General features: G+C 43.3%; 1 protein-coding gene across 2 annotated transcripts in view; it reads right to left on the minus strand.

Annotated features, from left to right (window-relative positions):
- Nucleotides 1-24,254, minus strand: part of CRMP1 (collapsin response mediator protein 1) — a 61,515-nt gene extending 37,261 nt beyond the window's left edge. The window contains exon 1 of one of the 2 annotated variants that reach the window (XM_075569612.1): nt 23,466-24,254. In XM_075569612.1, the coding sequence (XP_075425727.1) occupies nt 23,466-23,834 (369 nt within the window). In that variant the 5' untranslated portion in view covers nt 23,835-24,254. Of the gene's footprint in view, nt 1-9,923; nt 10,175-23,465 lie in introns of those variants that run through there. The other variant, XM_075569621.1, reaches the window with a different exon arrangement.
- Between the last annotated feature and the right edge of the window lie 242 nt (nt 24,255-24,496).

A 24,496-nucleotide genomic window follows, 5' to 3' on the forward strand; every position in this document is an offset into this window, starting at 1 on the left:
CATTAAGCACACAGTATTTCAGTGCTGCAGGGACTGAATACTAGGGAATCATGGAGAGGATATCAGTAACCTCATCCAGTGGTTACTATGATGAAATTAAAAAAATAAGTGCCAATAAGAAAAGTCCAGAAGCATAAGCAGCATGTAATCACATAGGGTGGAATTGATACATCACCAAAAGCTAATAGAGCAAAGCCAGTAACACAGGTATGTTCCTTAATGTGAAAAGTCAGGGTTCCCTCTCCAAAACACTCCCACTCCCTTTTTAATATTTCATCCCCTGTTTTTACCCATCATTAATAAAATATATTACTTAGATTCTACTTTGGTATACCCGTGTGCTGATTATATGGATGCTTTTTTGTTGTGATATATATATATTCAAAATATATATATATATATATTAAGGCACTGTACTGTGTATTTGTGTCATTTGGATGTAGCACTGGGCTCTGTGTTTCATGTTCTGTCTCTGGTTTTAAATAAGGTTATATTTCACCTACAGTAAAACCGACAGTAACCTATGCACTAATACTAAGCACACCAAAATGCTTTTTATTGCATTATTGACGTATATAAATGTAATTTAAACTGTGCTTGTGTGTGCCTACAGTATGATTAACCTGAATGTTCTCCATCTTCGCTATAAGCATCAACAAAATATTTTTGAAGTGAAACTTCTTTAGTGGCACCTCTGATGGGATAAAACTGGATAGATGGGGGGGCGAAATGTGAAACGGAAGTGACGTCACGTAATGGACGTCGCTCCGCTCACACGCCCCCTGTCACATGTGGCGGCGGCGATAGCCGCCGGCGCCGCTCCTAATCGCCGCCGCACCCCTCACCCTCCCACACACCCCTCACCCTCCCACACACCCACACCCAGTTGCTCACATGCGGCGGCGATAGCCGCCGCTCCTAACTGCCACGGCGCCGCTGTTCCGCCGCCCGCTGCCATGCCGCGCGCCACGCATGCGCAGAAGCGTCTGGCAGCGGCGCCGTTCCCCGCCCGCGGCTATGCCGATGGACAGGAGGAGGGAGGCCGCTCCTAACAGTCTGGGAATAGGGTGGTTTGAGCGCGCCGCCGGGGGGTGGGGAAGGGGGGAGCTTGAGCGCGCCGCCGGGGGCTGGGGGGGGTATCTGCTCAGAAGACTAAGACTGAGCCCCCCGGGTCCGCAGCTCCGTCAGGGGTGGGGGGAGTCAGGAGAGAGGGGGCAGGACACAGAGTGAGAGACATACGGTACACACAGAGAGATACACATACACTGACAGACACACACACACTGACAGACACGCACACACTGACATACACACATTGACTGACACATACACACATTGACTGACACATACACACAATGACACACACACACTTACTCTGACGCACACACACACACTGACTGACACACACACAATTACTCTGACGCACGCACACACTCTGACGCACGCGCACACACTGACGCACGCACGCGCACACTCTGACACACGCATGCACGCGCACACTCTGACACACGCATGCACACCCCAGTGATGTACCGAACACCGCCCCTGAATGATGTGCCTATTCCTTCCCCCCCACTGTGAGCTCCCCCACCCGCTCAACATTCATGATGCTGGTACTGCTGCCAATAAACACATACACACACACACTGACGCATGCACACTTTGACGCACGCACACGCACACTGACTGTCACACATACGCACGCACACTGACTGACACACATACGCACGCACACTGACTGACACACATACACTCACTGACCGACACAGAGAGACATTCACACAACACAGAGAGAGAGAGACATACACTGACACACACACACACACACACACACAATGACTGACACAAATACATACACTGACTGGCACAGATACATACACTGACTGACACACACACAAACAAACACATACATACTCACTGACTGACACACTGACACATGTGTGCCGAGCACGCGCGTTATAAGTCAATTTCTGTGACAAAAGTCAAAGAAGTTTCACTTACTATGCGCGTGCACCGCACACACAGCTTTTGTTTCATATAGAAATGCGCGACACTAGCCGTTCAAATGTAAAAGGTATGTACTAAAAAATAACGTTTCTGTGCGCCAAAAACAGGAGAGTGCGTCAAAATCTGCCAGGTTCAATTTGCCATAAATCATAAATCTGTTCATATTGTTAGCGCAGAAGGAAGAGCTGTGTATCAACCAAAAATGTATTTGACGCAGCACAGATGTTTCATCGTATAGGACAACAACATTTATAATTTCCACAGTACTAGTCAAAAATATTACTCAATTAATGTAAATTTTGTGACACTAGCTATACATAAAATTAAATTCAACATGGCACAATGTGTCAACATTCAATTTGTGTGCTAATCGGTATTAAAAATGCTCCAACAAAAAGTTCACAGGATGTGATGGGCAGGGGGGGTGGGATTTGATGTGCAGGGGGGTGATGTGCAAGCAGGGGGATGTGATGTGCAGGCAGGGGGATGTGATGGGCAGGGGGGGTGGCGGGATGTGATGTACAGGGGGGATGATGGGTAGGGGGCAGGGTTGCCAGGTGTCCGGTATTGAACTGGACTGTCCTGTATTTGGATACGCTGTCCAGTAAAAAAAGAGAGGTACTGTAATACTGGACATGTATGTGCCCAGTATTTTCCTCCCTGGACAGAGTGATCTGACGCACCTTTCACCATTGAGTCCAGTATTTTTGGAGAAGCCACCTGGCAACCCTAGGATGGGGGGATGGGATGGGATGTGATGTACAGGGGGATGTGATGTGCAGGCAGGGGGATTTGATGTGCAGGCTGGGGGAGAGATGTGCAGGCTGGGGGGATGGGATGTGCAGGCTGGGGAGGGGTGATGTGCAGGCTGGGGAGGGGTGATGTGCAGGCTGGGGAGGGGTGATGTGCAGGCTGGGGAGGGGTGATGTGCAGCCAGAGGGATGGGATGTGATGTGCATTGGAGTATTGTGTGTGTCCGTCAGTCAGCAATAAAGCTTTAAAAAAAAATCAGTTTTAGCGGATTGCGCTTTGATTCTCATTGGGGGAAAAAAAGCTATATGAAATAAAAATTATTATTATTATAAGGTTGAGAATTTCCCAATAATATCTGGGTTTTATTTATCAAGTCTGTGGAGGTCTTGATCCAGCACCAGTACGATTTAATACATCTGATCTGTTGGTAACTCCCATTGAAGTTAACGCCAGATTGGGAACTTGATGAATGTGACCCCAATTAGCAATATTATACTTGAATTTTTGCAAATATTGTCAAATGAATAGGATTTTTTTCTCATCTGGTACAATTGTTTTTCTCCTAGAATTGCACCTTTTTGCCTTAAGACATAGGGCTAAATAAGTAAATGTGGATGATAACACACAGGACAACAAGTTGTAAAGCTATTGATGAATATGTCTTACCCCATAGCTATCGTATTGTCAATTACCAATGGCCAGAAGGAAAAAAAATACAGTATCTAGGCAAAATCAGTCACTACATGATTTTAGAACTAGGGTAAGAAATGTAAAGTTTTGATACAAATACTACAAGGAAAGACTCTGATGCGATCACATTATTTTATGGAACTTGAAATATTTCTTGCTGGTAGATATCTGATATGACTCTGAATAAAATGGGAACAGCATTTTTGGCTGGTAGTATTATTGCTCCTTTGAAACAGGTCATCCCAACCAAATACCACATTGATAATATTGTGACCTAGTGCAATTCACTAAATCCCCCTATGCCAGGTGCACTAAAAAAAACTCAAGTGTAATCTCTGCCGCACAAATATTTTTGTTGCATAATAAATATATTTATCATTAATATATTATTATTATTATTATTGAGTTAGGAAGAATATATTTAAAAAAAGTACAGAACAAACAATTATGCAGCCAATCCCATCCACACAATCAAGGTGCACTCATCAGCCCGCGTAGAAATATGTGTATTGCCGCCGTTGCGTGCGCTTATAATAAGCGCAGCGCGACGGCTTGGTCGCGATCGCTGGAAGTCATTTCAATGAGATTTTTCCAGCGACCGCAGCGTGACGTCACCATCACCGTTGCGTCGCTGTCGCCGGCACTATAAGAGCAGCCTTAGGCCGCGCTTATAGTGCCGGGGAGGGTGACAGCGACGCTGACGTCACGCTGCGGTCGCTGGAAAAATCTCATTGAAGTGACTTCCAGCGATCGCGACCAAGCCGTCGCACTGCGCTTACCACAAGCGCACGCAACAGCGTCAATGCATGTGTTTTGATGCAACGTTGCGTCGCTGTCACCGGCACTATAAGCGCGGCCTTAGAAAGCAGGCAGGGAAATATCAGATCATCACTGGAAACACAATTTGTTTTCTTTCATGTTAAGGTATTTATGTAACTGTTATAAAGAAGACGTGGGAAGGGCAATTCCAACAAAACAAATGTTTTTGGACAGAATAAAAGGAATGGCATACACCCTCAAGGCCCAGTCACCCCCCACCCCCTCCTCCCTCTCCCCCTCCTCCCCCCCCAACAAAAGCTTCTGACAATTATACGGGGATCCAGAAACTCAGAGGAACACCCTGCAACCTGTTTTACATTTTTCAAATTATCTTTAAAAATGATCTAATATTGTGTTAATTAATAGACAGCATCTAAAGAAAAAATGTCAGGTATTTTTATACACCCACAAAATGCCAGCCAATATTTAGTGTGCTGCTTCATACAAAAGTAATTTATCAGACAACATATACAAATATTTATATTTGCTGTCAACAAACACAACTTTTTTGCACTTTCAAAACAGATTTAAAAAAACTATTAATGCTAATTTATTATTTTTGATCATGTGAATGACAATGTAAATATGCTTTGAAAGAGATCAATATGAAGTATAATATAATAGGTGAACATGCAACTTGTGATTTAATAAAGGTTGAACTTGATTGACATATGTCTTTTTTCAACCTCGTCTGCTATGTAACAACTGACTCGTGCTTCAGATATCCGTCACATGGCTGATATGATGATGGGACTTCATTTAACCAATATGTTTTTTTAAAGGCTATTTCGAAATATATATTTACCACCTCGGCTCTATCAAAAAAACTGAAGCCTCATCATAGGGAAGAAGACCCTAATGTGAAAAATGTGAAGGTCACTCACACCCTGGTCACCTCAATAGTTTGCAGGCAATTCAGAATATCGTAGCTAGAACTTCACTGGCTATCAATCAAACAGCGAATTGAGTTCAAAGTCCTCTCTGCAATCTATAAGGCCACACATGGAGTAGCACCCACAGGCATCTCAGCACATATCACTCCATATCAGCCAACCATACATCTCAGATGCACTGACCGTGACCCCTTGCAGACACACTTACGATAACACCCTCCTACAGTCTCTGTAAGTTCTCCCTAATTACAACGTAGATTGTAAACTCTTTGGGGCAGGGACTCCCTTTCCGATTGTTACTGTCCTGTCTGAAGTGCTTATTCCCACTATGTGTTATATTATTATGTCACGTGTATTACTGCTGTGAAGCGCTATGCACCTGCATGGCACTATATAAATAAAGATATACATACAACCAGGCTACACAGATCAACTACTGCTCACTGGCCCTCAATTTCAATTCAACAGATTTGGGAAAAGAGCATTCTCAGCAGAAGGTCCCAGGCTTTGGAACAAGCTCACTGTTGGCATCAGCAAAACCCCTGCCTTCCAAGCCTTCAAGAAATCACTTAAGTCCCACTTCTTTGTGAAGCATCGGTGCACTATTCTCAATTGCTCACATTTTGAGCCCTGCTGTGAAACCTTTGGGTAGTCAGTGCAAAACAAAACCATGGATACTGAAATTTGGGCCAGTAGTGTAACTAATTAATCATTTGAAATCATAACCTTTATATCTACAACTACAATATACTACGGTACTATTTTGTTCTCTACATTACACCGACTGGTACTAGTAACCTACAGTATGTAATACATTTGAATAAACCACTACACATATTTACAGTTACGGGAATAAATCACTGAACCAGTTAAAGATGTGAAATTATTCTTTACATCTGTATTACATTCAATATCTTTGCAATTTGAATAAACAAATTCTTCTTCCTTTTTAGCACCCTCTGAAAAAGCATTTCTGGTATAGACACGCAAACACGCATTATAAAAACCAAAAGGGGCAATTTACTGTTAAAAAAATGTTGTTGTTGATAAGTAATAATAAAGCCAAAAAACAGGAACAGTTGGACTTTGCCAGTGCCAGAGAAATGTCATTGGTACATCTGTGCCCGATGTTGGTTTAGAAGATACTGTTTCACAGTCAGCACCCTAATATGACACCCTCACATTTATCATGTTGATGATAGCTCTTTGCACCTTTCTTTGTCAGTTTAAATTGCAGCTCATTTAAATAAGCCTCCAGAAAGTGATCATTTGTTGTAAAATTTACAAGAAAATTACAAAATGATAAAAAAAAGACACTCTGAATCTACCACAGAAGCTATTACCAGGAATACCCCTACAGTACATACAATAGCGAAACATTTTCAGCAATAATAGGTAAAGTAATAAATACAAATAAGACGGTGATTGGCGTCTTTGTCCCTTGACAAAAAAAAGAAGAACTTAAATGACAGCTAATTATATTTCAGAAGAAATGCTTCATGTTTACAGACAAAGTATACCCATTTTCTAAAGGGCACTTAATATGAGTTGATGCATCCAGGGCAAACCTATGTTGCAGGCTCTTTTACAGATGTATTCAAGGATATGGAAATGATTCGAATATGCTCATTGTGACCGCTCTCGTCGTATGAGGTACTGTCCTTTTTAGTGTGTTACAACAGCAGTGCGCAAACTGCAAGGTTTTTTGGGGGGGGCGCGGCGGTTGCAGAGGCCCCGCGCTCTTCCCCAAGGCATTTAAATTAAATGCCGGGGGAGCTTGAGCGAGGCCTCTACTTACCGAGGTTCAGCCGGCTTCAGGACGCGTGACAATGGCAACGCAGCGTCATCTGACGCCGCAGGGTCATGTGACGTCACGGTTGCCATGGTAACGGGACGTCAAATGACGCCGCAGGTCACGACAGCACATGACCCTGCGACGCCGCACGAGGTTAGGGAGGGGGGCTCAACGACAGAGGAGAGCAGGCAGGGTGGGCACAGCAAATAAAGTTTGTGCGCCCCTGTGTTACAATATAGTAGTCTATAGAGATTGTAAGGGAACCAATACATTCAAGACCCATTTCCACATAGCAAAATACCTAACCCTTATTTGTTATAATCGGATTAAAGATATCATTGTTATAAGTAATTAAACATGTTGAAGTGAAACTTCTTTAGTGGCACCTATTCTGATGGGGCAAAACTGGAGAGATGGAGACTGACACATGCACGCACAGACTGACACATGCATGCGCACTCTGACACACGCACGCACACACTGACACACGCACACTCTGACGCACGCACACACTGAAACACGCACGCACACCCCCATCCCACCCCTACTGCTTCCAATAAACGTGACCCCGCCAATCAAATTTACTCATGCTCTAAGCAGTAATATTATTATTGTTACTTTATATGTTGCTGACAACACACAAAGAAGTTTCACTTACTATGCGCATGCACAGCACACACAGTTTTTTTTTCTATTTTATCAATCCCCAAAGGGACCTATCAAAATAATCTTGAACTCCGCCGTATATGTATGGGCTAAAACAGGGGCGCTCCACTTCAGTCCTCAAGCTCCACCCCCCCCCCCCCCCCGCCCCAACAAGTCAGGTTTTCAGGATATCCCAGCTTCAGCACAGGTGGTTCAATCAGAGGCTCAGTCTGAGACTCTGATTGAGCCACCTGTGCTGAAGCAGGGACTGATTGAGCCACCTGTGCTGAAGCAGGGACTGATTGAGCCACCTGTGCTGAAGCACGGATATCCTGAAACCCTGACCTGTTGGGGATGCATGAGGACTGGAGTGGCGGTGAAGTGTGAGGGGGTACTTCTTCACAGAAAGGGGGCTGCATTAGTGGAATAGCACCCCAACAAAGCTGGTAGGTGCTAACGTACTGTAAAATAATTCAATAATATGTGTGACAGGCATAAGGTAATCCTTAGTATAAAAGGAAGCCACGGATCGAATAAAGTGTGAGGTTTCACATCAGATAGGATAATGAGCAGACTCGGTGCACCAAATGGTTCTTATCTGCTGTCAAATGTTATCTTTCTATGTTCTAAAATGTAAGAAACCTTTAACAGCTTTTCACATTTAGCCTGAAAGTCCATATATTTGAACAGCCTGACAACATACTCTCTAGTACTAAAGGACTTAGATAAGCAATTTGCAATGATCTGAGTTGAGAAATAAACCAATTCTTAGGAAATTGACAACAGAGAAAGCAATACGAATACTACTGTAAAATGTCGTAGTCTGAAAGCAAATTCAAGATGGCTTGTAAACAAAAACAAAAAATACATATTTTTTCAGCCAGTGGGAATTCACTTTGAGCATTATTATTGTAATCCGATAGTAAGCAAAGGCACAATTAAATATTGTAAAAACAGATAGAAATGTCCCAATTCCATGTATTTTAATGTTTCAACATATGCAATAAATCAAACTGGAAAAAGCAAACCCTCACACAATTTTATTTTTTTATATTAAAAATGGAATTGAAACCTTAAGTCCATATATCCATGTTGGCATATTATCACAACATGATAATGCCATTTGTATTATATATATATAATACGGTGGAGGTTTCTTGTTGCCTTTTTCACACACCATAACTTAAAACGTGTGTGTGTGTGTGTGTGTGTGTGTGTGTGTGTGTGTGTATATATATATATATATATATATATTATAATAGTATAGTATATAAATGGAGAACCACAAGACTAGCATTGATCTGACATGCCTATTATTTGTTCAAAGATAATGCCATGTCTGTTCTTGATCATCAATCCTTATTATACAGATAAAATGATGTTCTGTTATCTGTAATGAACAGTGAAATTAATCAGAGGGATATTCTTCATTTCGACTATTTACGAGACAATGATACAGTATGTGCAGTTTTTGATCTGATTCCCATTTAAATGTCTCACAGTATTTGGCTTGTGCTAATAATAGAACTGGGGGGGGGGGGGGGTTGGATCTGTCATGGCGCTGAGTACTCTGCCAATATACAGTAATCCCTTACATTACAACGGCACAAGAAACATTACATCCAACTAGACACAGAGTAGCACAGAAGTCTGCATACAATGTATTCGATTCATTTATTATATTGAACACGAATAGAACAAAAACAATATGTTGCCCGATTCTGTTCCATTGTCACAAACATTAGAACACAATCACAGCCAGGGTGGGAGCAGCACAGATCTGAGCAGATCACTAATCTGTGAGTAGATCACCAATTATTTATTTTTTTCCCCTACGGATTCGATCACGTCGGAGTAAAGGAAACAAACCCCTCTATAAAGACCCTCCTGCCATGCCAAGTAAGATTATTGCCACACCACATACCCACACCCTATGCCTTGTTTATCACTGTGCATAGAAGCCCCTGTAAAGCAAAGCCCCTCCTTACAGAGAGACACCCCACAGCTTGTACATAGGCATATATGATTGCATAGATCCATGCATAGGATGAATCATTTTGCTGACTTTATACCCAAAAAATCTAGCAGGCAGACAACGATGCCCTCGCCCTATACCCCCAACTAGAAGCGATACGCCCAGTATGGATTTCCCACCCGCCTTCCTGGGGCTGTGAGATGAGTGAGCTGCTCCTGCCGTGCACCCTGCACACTGCTCGCTGCTGCCCCAGCAATGCATCAAGCTGCTGCTGACGGTAACAAAGGACCAGGGGCTGGTGCTGAAACCCTGCTCCCTGCTCCCTCCTCCCCTCCTCTGCTCTTACCGTGATGTGTGGGATGCTCTTCTTCCCTTGGTAAAACATGATTGATCTTGCACCGGCAAACAGAGCAACGGTATAGGAAAAACAAGTACAAAAAAAAAAGGGGGGGGGTGGAAGTTTCTTCAATTAAATGATTATTTCTTTTTAAATTAAAAAAAATATGCCACCTTTTCGACTGTGGTGAAGCAGGGAAGAGTACCCCCCCACCCTGGAGATTGGGTAGAGCTCCTCCTAGTGGTTGGCAGTGCCCTCCTGACAGCAGCGAGCGTGGCTCAACCCAGGAAGCTTCCTCCTAGCAGCAGCATATTCCCATCAACACACACACCCAGCCTCCAATAACAGCGCTACATGCAGCAGGGGCAGGCATCGCGTCCCTGGCTGACGTGGGGCTCAGGCCACACAGAGGGGCTGACACTGCCTTTCCTTATCCCAGGGAGCAGGGGGGTGGCACACAGATGCCTTATATCATACACGAGATCACAGGATAGAAGAAAGGGCAAGCGATATAAAAGAAGGGTACTGTAGCTCGCATTGTGTATGTGAATGCATACAGTATGTAAAGAAGCAGTGTTATATACGGGGTAGCTGACGCGCAAGTCTCTGCAGCTTCACTAGCTTATCAAGAATGCAATAAGTGATCGTTTGTCTAATTTCTGCAAATACAAGCTATGTGCTTTGAGATAGTTATTTTTTTTTATTAAGTATCCTGGCTTTCATTGTTAACACATTTTACTTCAGGATTGTACCTGATGTATATACAAATATATATTTTTCCATATTACTTTTTACAATGCATAGAAAAAGCCATGTTTTCATATTCTTATGAAAGGAGCCATTCATAATGCATGTATGGTAATTTAGTGCGTCAGTGCTCCTTTTTCCAAGTTTCACTTATGTCTGAAGCGCTTCTTCCCATTTTGTGTTATTTGTATTATTTGTTATTGATTTGATTATATAACTGCTGTGAAGCACTATGTACAGTACATTAATGGCGCTATATAAATATATACATACATGGGGTGGCATTTGATAGCAAATTAAACCACTCGATACCTCTTTGACAGCAAAAGAGTTACATGGATAATGTTTTTGGGAAAGGGTGATTTAAGTTCCCACTAAGAATAAACATGGCGCACTGTATGATAATGCAGTGTATCACTATACCATTTCAAACTCCTACAGTCCTATTTTTCAAAAGGGAAAACACACTGTAAAACAATGTACTTTAGGTTTCCATTTTCTAAGCACAAAGTGGGTTATGTATCCAAGTCTCCCAGCACCAAGAATGGGGAAAAACAATATTTTTAGCTCTTTTTTGGTACCAGTTTTGCAGCTGGGAAGCTAGGAGACTTTGACACATAACCCTGATATCTCAGTCTATCTATCTATCTATCTATCTATCTAAGCAATACGATACCGTTTGGAAACGAAATCAGCAGACAGCACTCCAGAATTGAACAAACAAGTGTATTGAAAAAATAAACACAAAACCAACGTTTCGGTCCACGAATGGGACCTTTGTCAAGGGGGTTATAGGATCTGCACTCACACCAGTGACTATTATTACGGAGTGCTTTTTGTTCCTTTTCTATGATATATATGTAGCCATGTGTAAAATTGGTGTACATATCTCTTTCATACTGGCAGTATTCCTGGTAAGTATGCAGGGTTGCCAGTAACAATCATGGAGGTTTGCCCTCACAACCTGGTGAGGTGTCATATGTATACAAGGGGAGTGGTAACATGCTCTGTGTCCACTGCTAGTGACACAAGAGGTGTGGCTGCTTTCTGAGTCTATATAAGGCACAGCACTTCCTAAAGCAGTTCTGTTCAGTTGGTGTTTTTACTCTGTTTGGGAGAGTCATGTGGAGGTCTGCAACAGTGTTGCAGAGGCTAATGCAATAGCTGTGAGTCTGGGCAGCTCAAGAGAGACAAGCTGGTGAATCTCCCTGAGGGGAGAGGTGGAAAGCAACTCCATTAGGAGAAGGATGAACCTTCCAGATGGAGTGCAGCAGAGAGATGAGCGGCTGAGCTGACCGCTGCAAGGGGCATTTTGCCCATACCATCATCAATAAAGATGCCCTGTTTCACGACAACCCCACTGAGTGAGTGTGAAGCTACTCCACAGCGGAAGGCACCACCAAGGAGTTCCTCATCAGAACCATCTCCTTGCGGACGCAGAGATCCTGATGAGGTGGAGGCGCTGCACTGTATGTAGGTAGGACTCTAACACACTACCTCAGCTGCCTATCTGGGTTGGCATTCCCCACACAACATCATGCGGGAGACTCAGGAGTCCTGTTGCCAACAGGTGCACCACCAGACACGACCATGTAATGGGGACTGGTTAGACCACAGGGGCCAATGTGAGATTGGGTGGGTCAGGCTAGGCCAGAAAATCTGTTACATATATATGTGTGGTTGCTGCAGGGAGATTGTGTGCTGGCGAGCAGGTTGCCGGTGCTCCGCCGACGGCGCCACCATTTTGTTTGTGCGCGTGCATGCGCAGAGAAGGTTTGCGCATGCGCAGATAGTATCTAGAGTTGCGGCGGCCATCTTTGTACACCTGGCGCATGTGCAGTGTAAGGCCAGCAGCGGCCATTACACCCATAGATCCGCAAGGGAACTACAAGTCCCAGCAGCCTCAGGGGCGCACACCACATAGGGGAAGACAGCCGATAGGGTTTCCAGGATCTCGGCACAGAGAGAGATACATTTGGCGCGTTTAGTGCGAGAGGTGGAAGTAGGGAGCAGGGTATAGAAGAGGGAGGTAGGGTCCCAGGTGCCAGTAGCCCTGGGACTAGCCAGCTTTCCCCTGCAGTTAGTCCCCTACTCACAGTAGGCACCTGCAGCTGTATAGGGAAGCCCATAGTTAGGGACAATTTTCCCTGTGTTGTACAGTATCAGGGACAGAGTATCTACGCCATGCAGTGACGCGTAACTTGTGGTCTGGGATCAGACCACCTATGTTCAGAGACTAAATATGGTGGGACGCTCCTGCTTGAGACTACCCCACGTGGAGGAGGAAGGCGTCGTTAGAGCAGACTGACCGTTGACTGTTGGTCAGCTACACCCAGGGGCTGGAGCACCCGGGAAGGTATCCACATAAATGCACCAACATTAAAGTGGGCAGCGCTGTCTCATACTTGAGGGTGGGAAAGGTCATTGGGGTCTGGACACTGGGACACTGGTGCCCCTGCACCCAAGTACTGTGGGGATGTTCCATGGGTCGGTATACATATATATCTATTGCTGTTCCTATTGTTGTCATTGTTTATTACCTCCCAGTAAATACTGTTCCCCATACTCTGTGTGTGTATTACTGGGCATATTGTCTTGGGAGCGGCTATCCTACTATGTGAGGATCCATCTCAGGTGGAAGCGCTACTTAGTAGATATACATACACCCCAAGCTCCCCAGTGGTGGAGGATCAGGCCTCCTGTTTGCAACACAGGTATAGCAGTACACGTAATCGCCCTGATACAGGGGGAAATGGGGCTACATATGTATGTATATAAATCTATAAGACAGAAGCACAAAGCAACCCCCAATGTGCTGACTATTAAACAATTTATTCAAAGGTAAAAGTTGAAAAAACGCACTCACAATGTACAAAATCAATATGCTTATCTGTGAGAGATGCGGGTAGTTGAGAAGATTCGTGCTGACGGTTGACAGGACCTTCTGCACTGCAGCTGCGGTGACATCACTAGTCAGAACTCTGGCCTGGCTATGAATCCTCAACAGGACAAGACTCCTCTGATCCTTCCTCCTACGTGATTTGCAATTTTAGTTTGTTGTTTCCTTGAAGAAGCAAAAAACTATAGTTGCGAAACGCGAAGGAGGAAGGATCAGAGTGCTGTTTTTAATATGCCCCAGTTTTGTAGCTGCCAGGCTTTTGCAAATTGACCACAATACTGTATATTTATACATATAGGGGGTTATGTATAACACCTTTAAAACAAAATTAGAGTATATTGTGTTAAGAACTCATGGGATTGAGTGAAGGGATTCGGGGCATTGAGTGGTAGAAGTGGGGGGATTGTGTGAGTGAGAGAGAGGGAAGAGAGAAGGGAGAGGGGGGAAAGGGAGAGAGGGACGAAAGGGAGAGAAGGGGGAGAGAGGGGGAAGCAGGTGAGGGGAAAGAAGGAGAGGGGGAAAGAGGGGAGAGAGGGAGAGGAAGAGGGGTGAAAAGGGAGAGGGGGAAAGGGGGGGTAGAGGGGGAGGGTGGAAGGGAAAGAGGGGGTAAAGAAGGAGGGGAAGAGGAAGAAAAGGGAAAGAGGGACAGGGGTAAGAGGGACAGGGTGAAGAGGGAGAGTGAGATAGAGAGGGGGAGTGAGAAAAAAAAGGAGGAAGTGGAGGAAGTGAGACAGAGTTAAAGTGAAGTGAGATAAAGAGGAGAAGTGAGGGTGAGGGGGGAGTGGGAAGAGGGGGAGTGTGAAAGAGAGAGAGAGTGAGAGAGGGGGTAGTGAGAAAGGGGGAGTGAGAGAAAGACAAGGGCAGTGAGAAAGAGAAGGGAGTGAGTGAGGGGAAGTGACATGAGATAGAGAGGGGGATAGAAGGGGAGGGAAGAGAGAGAGAAGAGGAGTGAGAGAGAGGGGGTGAGAGAGAGGTAAAGTATAAGACAGGGAGAGTAAATGAGAGGGGGAGAGAGTGAGATAGAGGGGGGAACGGGGAGAGAAATACATGGGGAAGAAGTGAGTGTGAGAAGGGGGGATGGTGAATAAAAGAGAATTGCAAGGCTGCCAACACAGGGCGCCCAGTAGAAACTCTGTTCTGGAACTCGGGAAAGCTGTCGGCGACCCTGTCTGCGGTGTTCAACTTGGCGTAGACTCTAAAAAGACTCTTAATAGAATTATCGCAAAATGAAGTTGCTACCGTATGTACATCTCCCAACAATATTTTACGCAAAACAGATGTTTCATTATTTAAGATAACTGGTATTACAAATAATATAACACTAATAATTGATATTTACTTATTCTAGTTTTAAATAAAAAAATATACCGTTTTTTTGTTTTCATTTACACAGTATCAATAAGGTATTCAACATGAAGGATGCATCAAAAATTATTTCAAACAACAAATTATACAGTACATTTATATGTATGAAGTCTTCATAAAGTACATTCATTTTTTGGATGGTTCATATTACTTTTCGGCACTGAATATTTGAGGCACAAAAAGAAAAAGATTTATTTTAAAAATCTTAGTACATAGGCCCATAATACAACAAAAAGAAAGGTGCTGGAAAAAGCGCTTAAGCTTAGTAAACAATAAAACAATACTGTGAAATGTACTCTAATATTTCAGAGTGCAAAGTAAACTCATATAAATGAGCCAAGGCTGCCCGGAAATACTAACCGAACCAAATCAGAGAAAACAATGCAGAAAACAGATACAAACCGGCACCTTAAAGATACAATCCAAGTAAATGTCCATATGCACAAATAAGTAGGTGGCATCTAGTCTTTATAGGATGATCCAATCATCCTAGACTGGCTTGCAGACTTCGTGGATGGCGTCACGTGATATGTGAAATCAAACGCAAAGAAAAATCATAGTGTATACTGCTAGTTGAAATTACATATAACATCAAAAACATACACACATAAAACTCCAATGACAAACATTAACATAAAACACAAACCGAACCAAAATGAACAATTAAACTAATTTATTAAAAATACTGAAAACAACTATGTTAAATAAAAATGGCGATGGCTTGTTGAAGAGTGCACCGGTGATATTGGGAAGTTCAGTAGATTCCATCCCCTCCCCCCTCTCCGATGACTGAGGAGAGAGAAGGAGCTGTTTTGCCACAGTTGGACTCACATGCTTGAAACAAACTGCTGTGTTGTAAGTAGGATTCTGGTTTTATAACCAGACCATCTTCAACAAGCCATCTCCATTTTTATGGATTGGATCATCCTATAAGGACTAGATGCCACCTACTTATTAGTGCATTTGGACATTTGCTTGGACTGTATCGTTAAGGCACTGGTTTATATCTGTTTTCTACATAGGCCCGTAAGTCTTAAAGCAGCAATTCACATTAGTCACCATGAAAAACAAATGTCTCTTTTCTTTTTACGACTGCTGTTTTAAGCAATCCTACCCTTTATACATATATAGTTACATTGTGGTGTTATCACCTGCTGAATATTTGCCCCCCTGAGAGATTCAAATATCCACTGCCATTCATGCGCATAAACCTTAGTGCCGGGAGTCCAGAGTGCCACAGGAACCCTGGCATGTCCGCATTATGTTGTCGCTCCTGGTGATATGACTGGTACCGGGATACAGAAAAGGGAAAGTAGACTGAGCTCCCCTTCCATTTGGAGTGGGTTGACTGCTCCGTTGGAGCGGTCAGCAGTATGAGCCCCCTTGAAAAGGAGCATTTGACCATGATGTACTTGATACATCATAAGAGCCTCTGGTGTTCCTCGTACATCATAAGGGTATACAACAAAAAACAAAGAAGCCCAGAGCTACATCCAATATGACAAAAATACACAGTGAAATATCTATATATCTCTTGAAAAAGGGTAATTTAGTTAAACCCTTTGGCCAAAACATTTTAAGCCTACAAGCCACATCAAGGCATGACCAAATATTGCAGGTCCTAACACTAACTGATTAAAATTCTTTTTTACCTCTATAATTAGAGGAAGAAAGATCGCATTGGATCTGTCCCAACCATCTGCATGAAAAAGACCTGCTTACTTGGAAAGTGGGGAGGGGCGAGTTTAAACCCTGGGGGGGAGGGTCCACTAACATCCAAAACAGCTGAAACCAGCTGGACACAGTTAATAAACACACAGATACCCAGCAAGCTCTAAGAAACCCACAAAATTACCATATATATATATATATATGTATGTGTGTCAAAAGGAGCGCTACTGGGCATGGCTAAATGTATACACAAAAAACAAAGAAGCCCAAATCTATGAATATATATTAAAAAAAAACATACTCAGAAACATCCCTCTCTGGCACACTAAGCCTCACCCTAACTCACCTTTTCAACCTCCCTCCCCCCTCTGGCACTTTCCCGTCTCCTTTTTAAATATGCACTCATCACGCCCATACTAGAGAAACCCTCTCTTGACACAGCCTCTTTCTCTAACTATCACCCTGTAACTAACTATCTCTTCTCCACTTTGGCTCCATGTTAGGCACGTTCTATAGTGCCGGGCGCGCGCTACGCCGTGCGCACGCGTGGAATTTTAGTTGGCTGACGTGAGTCAGCCCTTCTATACGAGGGCCGCACACGCGCACGGCACGGAGAGGGGAGCCGACAGGGAGCGGGGAAGACAGGGAAAAGAATCTCCTTAGCGCCGCGACCGGCGCTAAATGTATGTATGTGTGTATATATGTATGCATGTGTATGTATGAATGTGTGTATATGTGTGTATGTATTTGTGAGTCTGCACAAACTTAATAAATATTTTATTTTTACCAATTGTTTTTTTTTTTTAAATAAATAATAAATTACGCACACACACACACACACACACACACACACACACACACACACACACACACACACACACATACAAACACACACAAACACTGTACCTTCCCAGTATACTGCCCCTCTCACTATAATTACGAAAAGCATGCGGCACGTGCACGCGCATTCGCATAGGCACGCGCGGCCGCACGCTGTGTATAACAGCCCTTACTTGTTGACTGACGTGTTTAATCGCCTAATTCACTTTCTCTTCTCCCTGTTTGACCCTCTGCAATCTGGTTCCCACCCTTTATACTCCACTGACACAGCACTAACAAAAGTGGCCAATGACCTACTCTCACCTAAGTCTAAGGGTCCTATTCTAGTAGCTTCGATAAGTGACTTATCAAGAATTTTGAGCACTTCTCGAGCGAGTTTGCAAGTGTAGCTATTCAGAAAGTTCCAATAAGATGCCAAACTTGCTCAAGAAGTGCTTCTTCCCGATCGGTTGCGCTCCCACACAGACAAACCATGTGGGAAGAAAAAAAAATCCTCAAGCTCGCAATTTTTGGCAAATAGAGCTATTCTAGAAGCTCCGAGATTCACATCGCAGCTGCAACTCATTCATTCTCATTTCGGCCCCTGAAGGGTGGTGAGATGGGATCTGCAATGTGGCTCCGAAGAAAAAAATTATTTTTTCTACATCGGATTGAAGCCAGGTGTCTCCGGAGCTGACACATATTAATACCAGCTATGGAGACCCCATGCTTCCATCCTATGTAATAAAAATACATTTACACGCAGCTTCATTACCTTAGCGGCTAACCGCTAAGGTAATGAAGAGGTTAAATACCAGTGCCCAGTTTATTGGGGGAAGTAGGGGTGGATGAAGGTGGTAGTTGGCTCATGGTGGGTGTTTATGCCTACCAGGAGGGTTGCGGGAGGAGTTAGCTCCTTCATTACCTTAGTGGTACTACCGCTAAGTTAATGAGGGGGTTAACTCCCCCCCTTACATCTCAGCCTTCATGCCCAAATATATACCTAAATTCCCCCTACACTATGCCCATGAAATCTGCCTTTCCTCCAGCCTTATAATTTCCTCTCATGTCCACCTACAAGACTTCTCCCATGCTGTCCCCTCTCTCTGGAATTCCCTACAACGCCCCATCAGACTTTCCCCCAGCTTTCAGACATTTAAAAATTCTCTCAAAACTGACCTTTTCAAGGAAGTCTATCTAGCTTACCTTTAACATCCTCCCCAATCCTATTGGCACAAGCTGTGCCGCTAGACCAAATGCCACCCTATCTAACACCCCCAACATCCACACCCCCAAACATTAATGGGAGAGGCTGTAAGGCTGGACCATACTGTACTCCATACTAAGGTATACTCTATCCCACAATGAGCAGCCACCTTACCTTTTGTTTTAAAATTGTTCCTCACTCCCTCTAGAATGAAAGCTCTCAGGAGCAGGGCCCTCATTGCCTCTTTGTATCGGTTTGTGTGTGCTTGTTTACATTTGTATGTAACAGTTTATATAATGATCAAATCTCTATACCCACACCACGCTATATGTTGGCACTTTACAAATAAATGCTGATAATAATACACACTGGACACCTAACAAGCTCCTATTGAAACCCCCAAAATAACCACAACATATATATAAGCATATGAGTGTCACAGAGGAGTGCTACTGAGCATGGCAATATATGTTTAAAACCAGAGACAGAACATAAAACACAGACAGAGCTCAGTTTTAGCACATCTAGTGAAACTCATACACAGTACTAGATGTGCTAAAACTGAGCTCTGTCTGTGTTTTATGTTCTGTCTCTGGTTTTAAAAATGATAATAATACACTCCAGTACCGTCACATTATGAACATTGTTCCGCATCCCATCACTTCAGGCTTGAAATCACTGCAGCATTATTCCACGTGATTCTGTCTTTGTGCTAAATATGGAAAAGTACTGAATATATCTTGTTTGGGAAAAGTGATGATGTAATGAAAGTGTAACATGGCTGAATTTGCTCATTTATTGCAACTGCAATGTATGGCCCCATAACCCTTTCAGCACATTGAAGACCAACTTAGTTCCTTTACTGCTGAAAGGATCCCAAACAAAATTTTGTATTCAATGCAACATACATTACACACTAGTACAGTGGTAAGAGGATGGTGTGTTGAGTTAGAGGAAGGGGAGATTGACTGTGAGGAGGGGGGATTAACCTTGAGGAGGGGGGGGATTGAGTGAGAGGGAGGGGAATTGAATGTGAGGGTGGGGGAGGGAGTGTTAGGAGGGAGAATTGGTTGGGAGGAGGGTGAATTGAGTGAGAGGAGGGGGAATTGAGTGAGAGAAGGGGGGATTGAATGTGAGGGTGGAGGAGGGAGTGTTAGGAGGGGAATTTGAGTTAGTGGAAAAGGGTTGAGTGAGGGGGGAAATTGAGTGAGAGGTATTGGGATTGAATGTGAGGGAGGGGGTGTAGTGTGAGGAGGAGGGGCTGAATATGAGGACATGGGAGTTGAGTGTGAGGAGGAGGGGGTTAAGTTTGATTAGGCTGGAGTTGAGCATGAGGAGGGGGGATTGAGTGTGAGGATGGGGAATTGAGTGTGAGGAGAGGGGCTTGAGTGAGAGGTAGGGAGACTGAATGTAAAATGAGGGGTTGAGTGAGAGGGGGTTGATTGTGAGGAGGGGGGATTAAGTAAAAGCAAAACTTTCTTCATTTGATTGTAATTTTTTTATTTATCCAATTTATTTTTTGTTGCCAGCCCTCTTAAAGCAAAAGGTTGGAGACCACTGCACTAGTATGCAATGTATTATAAAAACCCACCAGTATTAGAGCTGGAATCTTTAAAGGTACAATACTACAAAAAATATTGGAAGTAAAATCAAAGTACTCCTTAGTATATTCATTTTATTTGTTATCTTTTTATCTTTTCTTTATATTTCTCCTGAGAAGTTATAAAATGTTTCTACTTGTGTTTAGAATATGTTTGTATAACATTTTGATAGTTGAACTTGAAATTTCTGAAACCATCCAATCATGTCTTTTCAGATCGCCATTATTCTCTGGTACAAATAAACTTTGCACAGTGGAAAGTATGTATTTGTAGTCACAGCGGCTTTATAATGCAGTGTATTTAAGTTTGTGTAGAGCAGTGCTGCTCAACTCAAGTCCCCAAGGACCCCCAACAGGTCAGGTTTTAAATCTATAATTACTTCAGCACAGGTGGCTCAATCAGAGGACCAGTCTTCCGCTGCACCACCTGTACTGAAGCTGGAATATCCTTAAAACTTGGCATGTTCAGTGCAATATTTTGGGGAGGCCATGTATAAATGTTTAGCTAAAAGCAATGTTGTCTACAGGAAGATGCCCAGAAGACTAACAAATTCTTGGATCCTGGTGCACCAATGTATAAAACAGGCTTCGATGTGTTGTGCATAATGTGCAGCGACTTTCTTTTTAACTAAGAAAGAAATAACACTAGAGGGTGTAGTTAGAGGTGAACTTTTGATGTCGTCGGTGGCCCATATATGCACATAATACGTATAACATTATTACAAGCAGGCGCCACTTTTGTGCGGCAGAATTGCCTCGAAATTGTCAATATTTTTGGGCTGGAAGACAAATGCAAGTAGACGCAAACAATTCTTTGCGCATTTATCTCTATGAACATGACACACACGATAAAAAGAATAAGACAATATGTGGCAAATGTAAGACACGAATAACGACATATCTACATGTGCTGCAGGCGATTTTAGGGGAGAATTTTTTTTTTCTGACGCAATGTACTCTTTTTATTTGTTTTAAAAAAAACAGTTCAATATACATAGCTTTCCAAATGTTAGACATATTAATTCATTTTAAATGAATTCAGCTGGGCTATTACCAAGATAGGGATCACAACTTGAGTGTATTGAGTTATTGAGTAGGGCCTTAAAGTCCTGCAGAGATTCTACACAGTTAGGCCTATATTCAGTAGTAAGCTAACAAGCAGAGTAATGGATGTAGATGTGTTCACTAGTGACTCTACCTGTATTGCAAATTACATTTAATAATTCATTCTCTTTCATTCTCTCATTCATATTCTCTCTCCCTCTCTCCCTCTCTCCCTCTCTCCCTCTCTCCCTCTCTCCCTCTCTCCCTCTCTCCCTCTCTCCCTCTCTCCCTCTCTCCCTCTCTCCCTCTCTCCCTCTCTCCCTCTCTCCCTCTCTCCCTCTCTCCCTCTCTCCCTCTCTCCCTCTCTCTCTCTCTCTCTCTCTCTCTCTCTCTCTCTCTCTCTCTCTCTCTCTCTCTCTCTCTCTCTCTCTATATATATATATATATATACATATATATACATGGCTATGTATCAGAGTTTCCCACAAGCAAACGGATTTATCAAGGAAATAATGCTATTTATTCCAACTGGGTTTTTCTTTGACAAATCTTATGCTGATCTTTTGCAGCAGTATGGTCTGTTTTCTGGCTGAAAAACTTTACAATAAACTCCCATGATTTGGCTCTTATTTCTTTTAAGTGTTTTTTTTTCTAAGCGAAATCCAGAAAAGGGAAAAAATAATGAAACTCAACTGAGGCATAAAAAGGAAAATGTATAGAATAAGAAACACTTTAAAATATAAAACATACATCTCTATCTATTTTAAATGTGAGAAAATTATATTAGAGTAACACAAAGCTTACAAGAAGATGACTAGGAAAGCTGTTACCTGGGGAAGTATAGCCTAAAAGGAGTAGGTGTGTCAGCTGTATTGTAACAGAGCAGCAAAAGGTTTCATCATGTATAAGAGGGTGTCAAGTGCATAGCTCAGCAGAAAACAACATCAGGCATTATGTAGTTAACCAGGGCTGCATCAGTCTTTTAAGATGTCTACTGCTTACTCACTGCATGAGTTCTCTATGAATGTAAGACTACAGAAAACAGTCTTTCATTCATAGGGATCTCATGCATTGAGCAAACAACCTCTTCAGACAGTCTTGGCAAAGCCTATCAAATTAAAATGCAAAGTGAATCTGATGGGACAGCAGGCAAGCACAAGGAGCGGAAGACTAGAAGGCTTCACAGATACAGTTGAGCACCACTCCTCTTTGTTATACTGATTCACTCCAGCAAAGTACAATATAAACCAGAGGAAATCCTTGTCTTTTGATTTTAAGTATTGGATTGTCAGGTACTAAGTACTCACATATCCTTAACATCTATTGTTTAGGTAGATAATATTTCTAAGCTATTTCTACACAACTGATTGGATTAATTCACACCCACCTACTAAAATCTGTCCCCTTGGATACTCCAAATTCATTTACATATAGGAAGCCAGGAAATCTATGCTACATGAGTAACAAGCTTCTCACATAACATGTGGTTACATTGACTGCTTTTTCTTAGTTATTAAAATATATCATGTAGATGTAATATATATATATATATAATTAAATTGATATGCGTGTTTAGTTTGTATTATAAAGTGATATGTACGTGGTTGCAACTACACATAGGGTCACCAAATGCCAACACCTTATAACCTTGAACAAGTCACTTTATCTCCCAATGAAACACACACAACAAAAAATAGGTAGCAAGCTCTTAAGGGAAGGGGGTCACTCTGTCTGCAAATTGTACTGTGCCCTGCATACACTGGCAGCCCCATAAACCCATGAATATGATTTTTCTAAGAAACACAAAAAGGTGGTTGAGGGGGGGTGAGGGGGCGAGGGAGAATAAAGATCTTCTATAGGTAGATTCACCGTTTTTAATTACAGTTATTATGTTGTGACTACTATTTTGAGACAACTTTACATAGGCAAACTGGTACCAGTAAATAAAATGGGGGGTCATTTTTTTATCCAGGCCTTCCCAAGATATAATCGGGACCAGGTTACTCAAATAAAAAAAAAATACAATGTATGCTATCAGTTGGGTATTGTGTATGAACCTGGTGCAAAGAAAGAAAGAGAGAAAACCCCCATCCTTAAGATAAATGATGGCAAGTATTGATCCCCCCTTGCCCCTCCCCACCCCCCACTGATGGTGCTGCACTTGACTGATGATGGTGCCCGGCCTCTCCCCACTGGTACCTTGCCATTGTCCTGGCCCTGCAGCAGCTCCTTCCCAGCGGAGTATTTGATCTCGATGCCGGGGGTCCTGTCCTCCCTGTCCCCGGGGGAGCTGATGGCAGAGCCGGAGATCTCACTCACATCGCTGGCCGTCTCGCTGAAAGTCTCCCCATCCATCTCCGGCCTGCTGCTGCTCCGGGGGGTGCGGGTCCCTTTCTTGCCCACGCTGTAGGCGTCGAAATCGATGGTCTTGTTCTCGTACGCCCCCTCCACCGAGGCAAACATCCCCCCGTATTTCACCCGGGGGGTCTGAGCCGTGGTCCCCGGTCTGGCCAAATACACCGGGAGGTCATCTTCCTTATTCCAGTTCCTCTTCTTCTCTGCTGCCATGGTGTGCCCCCCCACCCCCCTTTAACCCTCTTATACTAGATGGGGTTGCAGAGCATAGGGGGGAAAAATTGCAGCAGTGCGGCTCTTTTCTGTGAAGCCAGAGGAGATACAATCCTATTGTTGCAAGCACGTGAAAGGGAAAATGTGCAGCAGCCACTAATAAAAAAAGGAAGGTGGATCAGGGAAGCAGCGACCATCCAGTGGATTGCACATGTAAACTTGTATATGCTGCTAGGTGCTGGGCTTCTCTGTTCCTAGGACTGGTGCCTATCAGGGACGAGAAGAAGCCCCAAGCAGCAGCCACTCACTCCAGGCACTGGTCTCCTCTCCACCAAGGGCTGGTCACATGTGTGCAGGATCTGCAGTGTCTGCAGAGTCACCTGCCAGGCTCTAGGGGGACACCTCCAGGAGAAAACCTCTCTGGCTTGTTTTGTTTTTTTTCACCTCCCACAAAAGAGAGACACACTGTCCCCTCCTCTTCCTGGAGGATTGCTGTGTGGACACAGATTTAATGACTCTGGAGTCTTTGAGGCATAGTGATGGGTGTGTTTCTATGTATTTTGCTAAGGAACGTAGCTGATTACAGGAGCCTGTAATGCAGTGTTGTAGCATCTGTATTGGTGCTGGTAATGTTAGGACTATGTCGCAAGATGTTTTAATGC

This window comes from Ascaphus truei, chromosome 1 (assembly GCF_040206685.1).
Source record: "Ascaphus truei isolate aAscTru1 chromosome 1, aAscTru1.hap1, whole genome shotgun sequence".
NCBI classification, from domain to species: Eukaryota; Metazoa; Chordata; class Amphibia; order Anura; family Ascaphidae; genus Ascaphus; species Ascaphus truei.